Genomic DNA, 13,181 nt, shown 5'->3' with positions numbered 1-13,181 from the left:
CTAGCTTTATACACTACTTAGACAAACCAATCAAAGGAAACATTTCTGATTGTTTTATTATTGAAAGTTACCATCAAATGGGAGCCACAGCAAGCTGTCGGTGGAGTACTCTAACATATTAAAAACACAAAAAACCAAAAAACACTGCTGTCTTCTATTATTAAGGCATATATTCAATACAAATCATAAAGGATCTCTAATAAAAGAGAAATTTATCACTCTGTCCCATCACCAAGGGATTAGTACTGTTAATAATTTAGTATGTTCCCTAACATATTAATTTCTGCTCATTTGAAAATATTGTTATACATAGGTATAATAATACTGTATGTTCAATTATATGCACTATCTTTACTACTTAATACATCAAAAACCAAATTACGTGCTGGGAAAAAAACAAAGCAGAGAGGCTGTTTATAATAGGTTTTTTAAATTTCAAACCAGGAAAAAAGTTTATAGAAGCAACAAATCACAAGTTCTTCACAGGCTAAGACCTTTTTATGGAGTAAAAACAGAATTTATGTGAACTTTTCAGCTGATTGTCTATTGATCTTTCTTTTTTGGGTCAGGGAAGCTGAGTTAGGGGAACAAGTAGCCAAGAGATGGTATGGGGAGACTTACTTGGCACTTAGGAATTTACTGGTGTTCTCTCTCGTTTTGGTGAGAAGAGCTGTGAATCCCTGTAAGTTTAGGTTTCCTTATACACTTTTTTGAATTATGTCTGTTCAGTCCTTGATATCACTAATTCTATTTTAGTTGACTTTACCTTGAGAACATTTTCTACTCTGGAAGTACATCTTTCAGTGTTCTAGCTCTTAGAAAGATTTCCTTATTCACCATTACAATGGCCATCAGATCCATCAGATCACCCAATGTTCTAAAGCTCTTACTCATTTTACATGGCCACTCCCACAAAAGGAAACAGCAGAACAAGAAATGCCTTACTTAATTTATCACTCTGATTTTGGACCATTATTAATTATGCTCCCGCTGCTCACTTGAGGCTCTCTCAAACCCTGTGACTACTCTCTGAAATACCTTTATTGTCTGTTTACCCCTCACTATTCCATCTCCTTTCTGTCCTGCTAGTCAACATGTACATTCCTAATAAACTAGTTATATTGAAATCATGAGACACAATTTCTGGGTATCCCAAAGTAAGACAGGTTTTTTGTGTCCTTTTATCTCCTGTCAGGTGGCTTCTCAATATAGTTATTGCAGTTCTTTGTCCCAGGAAGCCATAAGTACCAATGAATTTTCTGCTGTAAACATACCTCTCAGAAATACTGTGAACTCAGTATCAGAACACTAAAATGAAGCAACTGACACAATGAACTGAGTTAAACAAATATTGCTTTTCCACAGCATGAAAAGGTCATGTTTAGACTATACTGCAAGTTATTAAGCATGTGATGGCATTATGTCTTAAAAAACATATATATCTTAACTAAAAATTGTTGTTAGACATACTGATCATCATTTGAGCATTCAGCAAGTCCTAATCTTTTTGCTGTGGAGAATTTTGCTTTGATATTGATGGCTACTCACTGATTAGTGTGGGGGCTGCTGAAAGTGGATTACTGTGGCCATATCCTTAAGCAAGACTCTTTCAAGGAAGGTTAGTTGTCCCATCCAAGTGCTAATCAGGTCCCATCCTGCTTAGCTTCCAAGATTAGTCTCATTCAGAGTGGTTAGCAAGTGATGCTATCTTACAGCATTTCTCCACAATAGAACTTTCTTCAAAATTGAAGTCATTCATTTCAAAACTAAATTAGTTTTGGTTCTACAGCCTTTGCTGTCTTCTCAAAATTGTTGACAACATCTTTACCAAGAGTAGTTTCCAGAAAAAAATACTCAAAAACTACTTTTCTCTGCTCATTCATAAGAAACAACACATCTGATAAAATTTTATCTAAAGTTTGCATCTTGGGTTCATCAAGATACAAGATTTTATCTCAAATTTTATCTAAAGTTATCTCTAGCTGTTTCTTCTATATCTGCAGTTTGTTTCTCTGCTGAGCTTTTGAACCACTCAGTCATTTGTTTGATATTGACTTCTTCCAAACTGCTACTAATGTTAATATTTTGACTTATTCTCATGAAATACGAGTGTTATCAATAGTATTTAGAAGAGTGAATCCTTCCCTGGAGGTTTTTTAATTGACTTTACCCATATCTATCCTACTATGAAGCTATTTTGTTGACAGTGAAAGTCTGCTGATGAATGGTACCAACTTCACTGGTCATTAAGTGTTCTAGATAACTTGCTACAGATTCTACATTAGTGCTTGCTGTTTCATCTTGCACTTTTAAATTCTGGAAACCATTTCCTTTCATTAATCCTCATGAACCAACTTCTGCTGACTTCAAATTTTGGGGGGCAGCTTCCCTACTTTTCTCAACCTCATAGTAACAGAAAGAGTTGGGACCTTGCTCTGGACTAGGTTTTGGGAGAGGTTGTGGCTGGATTGATATTATAGTCAGACCACCAGAGCTATTCTTTTGGTTACTCATGTGTTCAATGGATAAACACTTTCAATTTTGTTCAAAAACTTTTCCCTTGCACTCACGTCATGGCTAACTGAGGTAAGTGGTCTAGCTTTGGGTCACTGCAATCTTTCAACATGCCTTACACATTAAGCTTAATTATTCATAAACTTTGACTTATTTTCCTTAGGTTAAAAGGAGTTCTTTTGCCAATCACTAACACAGCTATAACATTTTAAATTATAGCATTATGTTTTCATATGTTTCAGCCACCCTCCACCAAAGTCCCAGTGCCATATTCAATCCATTTCTCTCTACTATTCCCTTCTCGCTCCACCTCTATCTCTAGTCTCAGGATTGTTTTTGCTGTCTTGTCAGTTTACTTTCTTTTAAGTTGTGAAAATATGTAAAACCATCCAGTAACTGTCTTTCACTTTCCGACTTATTTCATTTAGCACAATTACATCACATCTGTTTTGTCCCAAAGACACTACTTCAACTTTTTAAAATTATTTTTTATTTTTTTACATCATTCTTCATTTTGTGTATTTTTTCATCTCAGTTGTAATCCCCATGGGCTTCTCACCACCAATTTACCCACGTACCATCACCATAGTCCTGTGCACTCTTCCCACCCCAGTTCTGATCAGCTGAATAGTTGTCCTCAAGGTTTATATTCCACACTTACTTTATACATTATCTGTGTTGAGCATTTGTTTGGCTCCATTACTTGGCTATTGAGAATAATGATGCTATGAACATAGGCGTGCATAGGTTTTTATCAGTGTTTTTATATTCTTTGGGTCAGTGCCTAGGAGTGGCATTGCTGAATTATGTGGAATTCCCACTGTATTTTTGAAGAATCCCCATATTATTTTCCATGGTGGCTATACCAAGTTACATTACTCTCAACAGTGAAAGAGTGTTCCTTTTTCTCCACATCCTTGACAAAGTTGTTGTCTTTTTTATATAGGTCATTTTGACAGGGTAGATATCCCATTGTGATTTTATTTGCACATCCCTCAGTGTGACATTGATTTTTTTTTTAATGTGCCTGAATATCTTCTGGGGTGATATGTTGATTTAATTATTTTGCCCATTTTCTTAAATTGGGTTGTATTTTGTTTGTTTTTGTTGAGTTGAATAAGTGCTTTATATATTTTATAAACTCCATATTAAGCCTCTTTCCAAACACTTTATATACCCTCTTTATAAACCCTTGCTGGACATATGGCTTGCAAATATTTTCCCTCAGACCGTAAGTTGCCTTTTAGTTATTACAATGATTTCTTTCATAGTAAAAAGCTTTTTAATTTGCTGTAGTCCCATTTTTCTTTTTTCTAGTAGAATTGTATTGTGGGGCCCTCCCTGGTGGCACAGCAGGTTAAAGCACAACACTAAGAAGCTAAAGCCACTTCAGCATGAGTTCAAATCCCTCCCCACAGGTGACCCACATGGCATGGCAAACCTCTCCTGACCTTCCTGCTGCTCCCCTCAGCAGTGTACTTCATCATTCTACCTGTTCTGCTCCCCACTCTGTCTCTGGTGAATCCTCTCACTGCCCCTACACCTCTGGCCTGCACCCCAGTTCTGTATGCATAAATAAATAAATCTTAATAAAACATACATTGTGGATTTTTGTGTTTTCAATCAAATTCTAAAATTTATTGTAGTTCCTTGAAAAATGACACTGGGATTTTGATCGCTTTAAAATTTTAAATTGCCATAGGTATACAACCATTTTACCAATGCTTAATTGCTCAATCCATGAACAAGGATATCTTTCCATTTCTGTTTTGTTTTATAATTTTCAGTTAATAGATACTTCTCTCCCCTATACCTCTGGCCTGTACCCCAGTTCTTGTATGCATAAATAAACAAATCTTTAAAAAACAAACAAACAAAAAAGATTAGTCTTAGCTCATTAGTTATAGACACCACACATTAGATGCCATTTTCCTGCTTAGTTTTCAGAGACAGGATATCCTGGTTCTACCACTTGTGGCCTCTGCACCTGTGTGTGAAGAATTTGGATAAAGCCCTCTTGCATGACTGCCTTAAATGGCCTGCAATGGCCCACATCATCAGGCAGCTGGGGACACAAGGCCATGGTCTTAGCTGGCCTGGGATTAGCTCAAAAATGACACCAAGTACCTCCACAGAAAGTTCCTTGTGTATGTGCCTGACATGTCTTTTCTGTTCCCCATAAAAATAATTACTTGGCCCTCCCTTGTGGCACAGCAGGTTAAAGCACAGCACTAAGAAGATTAAACCACTTCCACATGAGTTCAATTCCCGCCTTCCCCGGAGGAGATCCACATGGCGAGGCAGACCTCTCCTGACCCGCCCGATGCTCCCCTCAGCAGTATACTTAGTCGATCTGCCTGTTCTATTCCCCATTCTGTCTCTGGTGAATCCTCTCACCCTCCGCATCTCTGGCCTGTACCCCAGCTCTATATGAATAAATAAATAAATCTTAAAAAAAAAATAATAATAATTACCCTTCATGTCCCCTGGGTCCTGTCCTTTCTGCCTTTGTACTTTTTCAGTCATGCTTGTTTATTAATGCTAATAAGTAGCCTGAGGACAGATCATTGAGCATCAGAATCTTGCCTTGCAAACATGCTCCAAAACTGGTCCTTCAGCATGTCCCGGAGAACATGCTGCTATGTTCCTGACCCAACAAGAAAGGACACTAAAAGAAGAAACCAGTGCTCTATCCCCATTCACTAACTTAGTGACCACACACAAGTCAATAACCTCTTCATGCCTGTTCCTAATCTAGACATGTGCATCATGATAACACCAATGTCAACATTTTGTCACAAGAATGAGATGAATTAAGCATTTAGGGTTTAAAATGTGCCTGAGAAAGAGCAGTAGAAGCGAAAGACTGGCAGCTGTAATTCTGGTCAGGCTGACAGTAAAATCCTAGGAAAAGGAAGCTGATGGAGGAAGGATGTGGGCGTGACCTGAAGTTGGTTTTTGTATAGGTGATCTTGGTGATTCTAAGGCTGTGGTCCCAGACAGCACAGTAGTACACCGCCTCATCTTCTTTCTGTACAAAATTAACTTTCAAGGTTGATCTGGAAGTTGTAGGATCTTTATTTGCTTCCAGCTTTGTCTTCCCACCTATGTTCTTTGAAACAGATTGTGTTGTTGAGATGACATGTAAAAGATGTTCTATATTCTGGTCAGTTTTCTGTCGGTACCAGTGTATGTAATCACTGTTAAAATTTTTGGAAGTCACAATACAAGGTATATGGGCAGTCTTATCCCTTGTCTTGGAAATTGACATTTTAGGTTGCTCCAACTTTAACTGACCAACGCCAACTGCAAACAAGAAAATGATATCTGTATGAACAAGTGATATATAAAGAGGAGACAATAGAGAATTTTCTCAGTGTCTCCATTAGATGTAAATGATGGGGGGGGGGAGCAACTACAACTTACAAGCCCAGAGGGAAGAGAGGATGACAGCTTCCAGGAGAGGCATCCTGTTGACTGGCTGGCACCCAGGGACAAGGTAAGAAAGTGAGGTTCCGTGAGAGAAGGTTTCAGAGTGGGGCCAGTCTAGTGGCTCAGAGTGGTGGCTCAGAGAGTTTATTGGACTTGTTCTTGATGTGCTACATATATGAGTAGCTCTGTGGCTTCCTGAGCCCCATGGTGCAGACACAACTAGTAAGAATGCTCAAGGTCTGAGGAGAAATCCTTGGTATGAAATTATATATTTTGGGGTATTGGGGATGGTTGCTCTATGCACTCACCTGTTCCCCCTCAAATTCCAAATTGAGAGATTATAATCCAAACATGTGAAGCTATATGTGCTGTGTTTAGCAACTTGTTTAATCTTTCTGAAATTGGCAGTGATTAAAGACTTGCATACAAACTTGATTTTTCTTAAGTAAAACAAAAGAAATTCAGGAACTATAATACCCATTTTTCAATGTGCTGCATGCACAGTGGTGTATTTTTTTTTAAATAACTGTGGTATTAAACACAGATTAGACTCCAAGAAGTGAAATTTCATTTATATTGGGAGTGCCTTCAAGAATGGAATAAATACATCTTAAAAAAATAACTCTTTCCAGAGAACTGGTCCATTCAGACGGAGATCTGTTACTCTGTCATAGCTAGGAATTTTTTTTTATTAGATTAAATAAAAATCATCCATAAATGTTCTTAGAAAATGTTCATTTCCTTCTTTTATTCCAAGTTACTGATTCATAGTGTTCATCCTAAGCAAAACTTACACTTTTTTTTCAAAGTATGCCAGGCGTCCCTGATGCAGGTGGTTAATGGAACACACATTAAAAAACTGTTCTAGGAACTGTTCTAGGAATCAAGAGTTCTGGTAAAAAGTTAGACATCGCAAAGAACAAGAGACTGTACTAAATTATTTTTGTTGTTGTTGTTCTTTGGCATTATTTTCATGTTCTTATACAGTATGACAGCCATAACTTCTATGATTCAGTCTTAATATATTGTGTCCATTACCTGGTTATTCACCAAAGTGCCCTGTAATTTTAATTACTGAGAAAAAGTGATCTGGTAAATCTCACCCCCTTTAGTGACTTAGACAAGACATCATTCTGGTACACAAGTGCTTTAGTTTTACTTGTTTACGATATTACAGTTCTGGCTATGGGCATAACTATCAAATAGGGTTAATTAGAGTACACCAATCAGCATATCTATAGCAATCGCTTTTCTCCTTCACTATAGTAACAGGATTTCCACTATATTAACAGAAACATGGTTGGTTATGGTGAGAGAACAGCAATGTGTTTAAAAGAAAGGTTTTGGATACCATTTTGAGGTCTTTACAATACCTAAAGTTGTTTTGTCATCATCTCCATATTCCTGAATTAGGAACAAACTCCAGTACCAGATAATTTCTACATATCATGACTAGAGAAAGCAGTTCACTCAGCTAGCTTTCTCACATTGCTCTCCCAAGTATCTACCCCGATAGAGTAAACTTTGTCCAGGGAGCACACCTGGCTCCCAGGCCCAGGTGAGCTGAAAAGACGCTGCGCCTGGTGATTTGCCAAAACCTAGAGATGGCAGCTCAGACTTTAGGACAGTTTTAAGCCTCAGGGGATGGGGGAGAGGACAGACAGTGGACATAAGTTGGAGAATGTGAATTGAACTCATCTTTCTTTTCCTTCTGAGTACAGTGAAATTGGGCAGGAAGTAAGGGAGAGGTTGGTTCATCTGTGTACCACACTGCTCTCAGCAGACACAAGCAAGATTTTAGTGCAGTCAAGTGGAAATCTGAATCACTGTGTCTGTTCCAGGTGGCACAGAGAAAAATACCAGATCTCTTTGTTTGAGATTTCAGAGTAAAATCACAGTTCCTCCTTGAACCTTTATTAAGTAAGGGAGGATTGAAAAGAAGCATGACAGAAATGGATTATGTTGATATTGTATGTATTATTGCTCAGAATGTCTAGTTGGTACTTAGAGTGATTTGGATTAACCCAAAAGGGAAAATCAGTTATTACATAAATGTTGCCTACTGGTTAGATAGAAGGTACTCACAGCTAAACTCTATGAAAAAAAGACTCCAAAATAGTAGAGAGAACGTTGTTCATACCTGCCTAAGTGTGGGTAATTCTTGCACCCATGTGTCTCAGTTTTCCACCTATAGAACGGAGATAACAGTGCATGTATCTCTTGTGAGATTAAGTAGTGTGTACTTAAGATCTTAGGAAGCACTCTGAAGTGTTTGCATTCATTAAAATGTCAAACACTGGTTATATAAATAACATAATTAATCTAAAATTACTGAATTGAATCCCATTCTTCTAATGTCAGTTAAGCTTAGGTAATAACACACTACCAAGTACAAATGACATGAAGTATGACCAAGTGGCATCCTGCTGTGGTGGCAAAGTGCTGGGTCAAGAGAAATTTAACCTTCCCCCACCTAACATGTGCACCTTGACATGAGTTGGGGTGCCAGTGGGTACATTCAAGTTCTCCTTTAGCAGTCCTGTTCTGCCTAAGACTCTCAGTCCATACGTTCAGCACCCATCAAAAGACTAGCTGTACATGCACTCAACACCCTTCAGAACTAGTGGGATTCTGCATATCCTTGATAACAAGGGGAGCTGTCCTAGTAGGACAAGAGTTTGTATATGAGGGGGTAATGTAAAGGAACCCACAGATCCTTAAGAAATTCTCACTGGCTCCTGGAGGTTATCTTCAGTTAAAAAATTGCTTTTTCAAGATCATGCTTAGTGAGATAAGCCAGAAAGAGAAAGAAAAATACCGGATGGTGTCACTCATAGCAGGAGTATAATGGACCAGGCGAGAAAATAACAAAAATAATGAACAACCATATACCAGAGACATTCTGTGGGGGCAGAGTGGGGAATGGGATCAAAAATGGGGGGGGGAAGGGAGGGAAATGCACGGGACTATGGTGGTGGCACAGGGGTGATTTGGTGATGGGAAACCCGTGGGGATTACAATCGAGATGGAAAAAAAAATGTGCAAAATGATGTAAAAATAAACTTTGTAATAAAAAAATTGCTTTTTCATTTTTCATATTTGAAAAGCAAGTATTAATGATGGCTTGTAAAATACGGGTTCTGAGTTAGAGACACAAGCTTTAAAGTATGACAATTACTCTAGTGAAATTGAACAAATAATTTAAGCTCCTGAGTCTCGTAAACTGTATGCTAGCACTGTCCCTATCTAAATATTCTTAGAAAACTATAGAGATTGTCTGGTATGAAGTAGAAGCTCACCAACTCCTTATTCCATCCCCATCTGACCTCTCCACAGGGCACTGGATCCAGCAAGTGGTAAGCCAGTGCCTTTGTGTTTGTGTGTCCGAAAAATTTTAAAGAATAGTTACTAACAGTAGATACTCATTCTATGGATTGCATATAAAAGCACTAGTAATTCATCAAATTCCATAACTCCAGAATAGGGCTCTGGTCATTCATTTTCAGGTGAAGAAATGATGCACTAGATTCATGTAGCTCACCAGGCGGCACACAGGTATAAACAAAACCTCAGGATTCAAACCCAGTAGCCCCACCATGCAGGGCCTTCCTCCTCCTCCTTGCCGCCTGTCCCATGTTTGAGCAGCTGTCGTGGATTATGTGAGGATCAGGAACCACAGGGCTTCAGAAACACCAGTACACACAGTGCAAGGTGTGGTAGGCTCAGCCACTTGCCATGGGAGTGCCCCAAACCAAAAAATCTGAATCAAGCAGCTTTGCAGGAGAAGTGCCAAAACCCCTTCATTTTTTAAAAAAGAGTTATTTATTCATTTATGCATCAAGAACTTGGGTACAGGCTAGAGGTTCAGGGAGGTGAGAGGATTCACCAGAGACAGAATCGGGAGCAGAACAGGCCGACTGATGAAGTACACTGCTGAGGGGAGCAGCAGGCAAGACAGCAAAGATCTGCCACTCCATGTGGGTCATCTCCAGGCCAGGGATAGAACTCGCACCGAAATTGTTGTCTCTAGCTTGCAGTGCTGCATCCTAGCCTGCTGCACCATCTGGGAGGGCCTGAAATCCTTTCATTTTCTGTGGCTCTCCCTGAGTCGATGCTCCAAGAAAGAACAATAACAACTATCTCTGAAAAGAACTAGAAATATTTGTTTGCTACTGTAACATTCATTGCTGAACTTGAGAGCTCAGTTGTCATGCTGTTTCTTACAGTCAACTTTCAATTAGATGTTATCAAATTAAAGGACACATAGACAACGTTACTTTCATTTTTTATTTGTTGCATCTCTTATGTAAGCAAAACAAAATTCAAGAGGCAACTATGGCAGCTTCAGGATGTATAAGATGAAACATTTCAAAATAGAATTGAAAATTTAAAAAAAATAACATATAATACAGAAGATTAAACATGTCAAAGCAATTATATGGTTAATCGTTTTGGAAGCTGCATGTGGTCTATACTCAGAAGACAGGATAGTTGGGCCAACAGGAGGTGTTCATGAGATTACAGAGACAGTGCTACTAGACAAGTTCCTTGGCTTTTGGGGATATTCCTCAGCTCAGCCCCTGATGAATGGCAACATATTCTGTTATTACTGAGTAAAATTTTCTCATTTCCCAGTTTTTTTCATTTAAACTGGGGGGGGGAACTATGTAATAATAACATAATAAACATATACAAGAAGAGAACAAAATTAATCCAAACTCAGAAACACAGCCCTGCTGGATCCTCAGCAGACACTCTCAGGGACAATAAGTGGTAGCAAAAGTTGAAGCCTTTGGCCACTATGTTATGGACTTTTTCCATAGCTCCAGACTCCTGCACTGAACAGACTGAAGGCGATGATGGCAAAGTAGACCATGCTCTTGAGAAGGAGGAGGACGTAGGTGTAATAGGCAGTAATGTAGTTGAGCTGAATCTGCAGTAGCCCTAAGAAAAGACAAGTGATTAGTTTCTTTTTTAATAATAGAACACATTGTACCACAAAAGAGACACTACACAAGCATCTTGTACAGCAAAAGAGATATCCCACTAATTGAGAGAAAATATTTGTACACAATACAAAGGACAAAGGACTGATCACAAATATATGCAAAGAATTGATGAAACTCAACAAAAATAAAGTGAACAACCACATAAAAAATGGGTAGAAGAGCTAAAATGATACTTCTCTGAAGAGGAAATGCAGACAACTAACATGCATATGAAACAAATGTTCAACATCAGTTGCAATAAGGGAAATCAAAATCAAAACCACAATGCTATACCATCTCACACCAGTGAGAATGGCACACATTAAAACAACTAGCAACAACAAATGTTGGTGAGGATGTGGAGAAAAAGGAACTCTCCTATATTGCTGGTGGGAATGCAAACTGGTCCAACCACTATGGAAAGCTGTCTGGAGACTTCTCAAAAAGCTAAAAATAGAGCTTCCATATGACCCAGTAATACCACTACTCACTATCTACCCAATAGACACAACAACATTGATTTTAAAGGAAACCTGCACCCACATGTTTATTGCTAAACTATTTACAGTAGGGAAGAGGTGGAATCAACCCAAATACCCAAAAGTAAATAATTGGATTAAAAAGATGTGTTACATATACACAATGGAATATTACTAAGCCATCAAAAAAAGACAACGATGAACTCATGCCTTTTGCAGCAACATGAATGGAGCTGGAAGGGATCATGCTTAGTGAAATAAGCCAGAAAAAAAAAGAAAAATACCAGATGGTTTCATTCATAGTAGAAGTGTAAGGAACCAAGGGATGGGAAGAGGGGGGAAGAAAAGCAAATGTAATAAAATAAAAATGAAAACAATGAAAAACTTTAAACCAGAGACATGTTATGTGGTGGAAAGGGGAATGGGATCAAAACTGGGGTAGGGAGAATGCACGGGACTATGGTGATGGCATATGGGTGAACTCGTGGTGGGAAGCCCACCTGAGGAATATAAGTGAGATGAAAAAACACACAAAATGAAGAATGTAGTAAAAATAAATAAAAATTTCTAAAATTAAAAATAAAATTAAAACAGTAATAAAACAATGTAATATAGGTAGGGTCACAATCATTTAATTCTGATCACTTATGCTGATGTGACATACCCCACCACCAAAAACCAAAGTAAACATCTACAGCTGTCACCACTATCTACCAGTAATGCCAAGAAACAGCAACAGATCCAGTACCAAGATCTGTTGTTACAATCTCAGCTACATTCATGTGGATTCTAAAATGGCAAGTAAAGTTTCATTTTAATGACAAATGTTAATAGAAAAAAAAAAGGCTAAATAGCTTTTATCTTCACCCAGTATGTACAGGTATTATCGCTAAGTAATATTAATATGTCACTAAACAAATACAGAACACTTATTTTGAAATATTTGCTTGTAAGTTTTTATTTTTATTATTTTTTTACCAAATCGATAAGATTAGTATCCTTTCCAGTTTTACAAAAAAGATGGTGAGAGAGAGAAGTAAGTTGCATGATGTGCTGCATTTACTTAGTAACAGAAACCAGACTTCAACAACACAATGTCAAAGAATATATTCTTGGCTACACTAATTATGTAACCCTAATTGAAATATATATCCAGACATGAGAAAAATAAACTTAAATACAAAGTTGTCAGACTGACTCAGAGGTCATTAGACACTTCATGCAGTAATACCCCCAGGAAGGGTAGAGTCCATGAAAGTACGATGGTGTCGACAGGGAACAGGGCAGGAGGTTTTGGTAAAGAGGTCATTGCATAAAATGAAAGAACGGTTAACCTAAGATCTCAAAAATTTAGGAGATTATGGCTCAGTCATATGTCTTTCATGCATGCCCTTCCATGTGCTATGATGTTACAGGATAATTGCACATATAGCTTTTCACACGTGGAAGGAAACCTATGTGGCGACAAACAGTAAGTGACAGCAAAGCTAGCCAGACTGGATCCTTCATGAACCACAGTCTGAGTGAGTTTCTGTCTGTGGAAATTTCCCTTTCACGGGTTTTATTTTCATAGAATTATATCCTCGCTGGCACTTGCTATTAAGAGGGATCTCAAGAGGTAATTGCTAGGCCAGCCTGAGCAGTGAGGGGGCCAGAAGCACTGCCTGGGCTGGCCTAACAGTGATGTGTTCATTAGTCCCCTCCCCTTGATCAAGTAAGGTCCTGGGACCCTTGATATTGGCAAGGCAAGAAAGATCAAGGGCAGGAG

The 13,181-nt window shown here is 38.3% G+C and overlaps 1 protein-coding gene across 1 annotated transcript in view; it reads right to left on the bottom strand.

Annotated features, from left to right (window-relative positions):
• The window catches only part of LOC101635365, a 43,748-nt gene that overhangs the window by 23,894 nt on the left and 6,673 nt on the right, over positions 1-13,181 (bottom strand). Inside the window, exons 3-4 of the mRNA XM_012720749.1 lie at positions 10,795-10,890; positions 5,410-5,820 (exon numbers count right to left, since the gene is read on the bottom strand). Coding sequence (XP_012576203.1) covers positions 5,410-5,820; positions 10,795-10,890 — 507 coding nt within the window. The remainder of the gene's footprint in view (positions 1-5,409; positions 5,821-10,794; positions 10,891-13,181) is intronic.

This window comes from Condylura cristata, unplaced genomic scaffold, assembly GCF_000260355.1.
Source record: "Condylura cristata isolate star-nosed mole 26May11 unplaced genomic scaffold, ConCri1.0 scaffold00005, whole genome shotgun sequence".
In the NCBI taxonomy this organism is placed as follows: Eukaryota; Metazoa; Chordata; class Mammalia; order Eulipotyphla; family Talpidae; genus Condylura; species Condylura cristata.
Note: the sequence above shows the minus strand (reverse complement) of the source record. Positions and strands in the feature narration are given on the sequence as shown.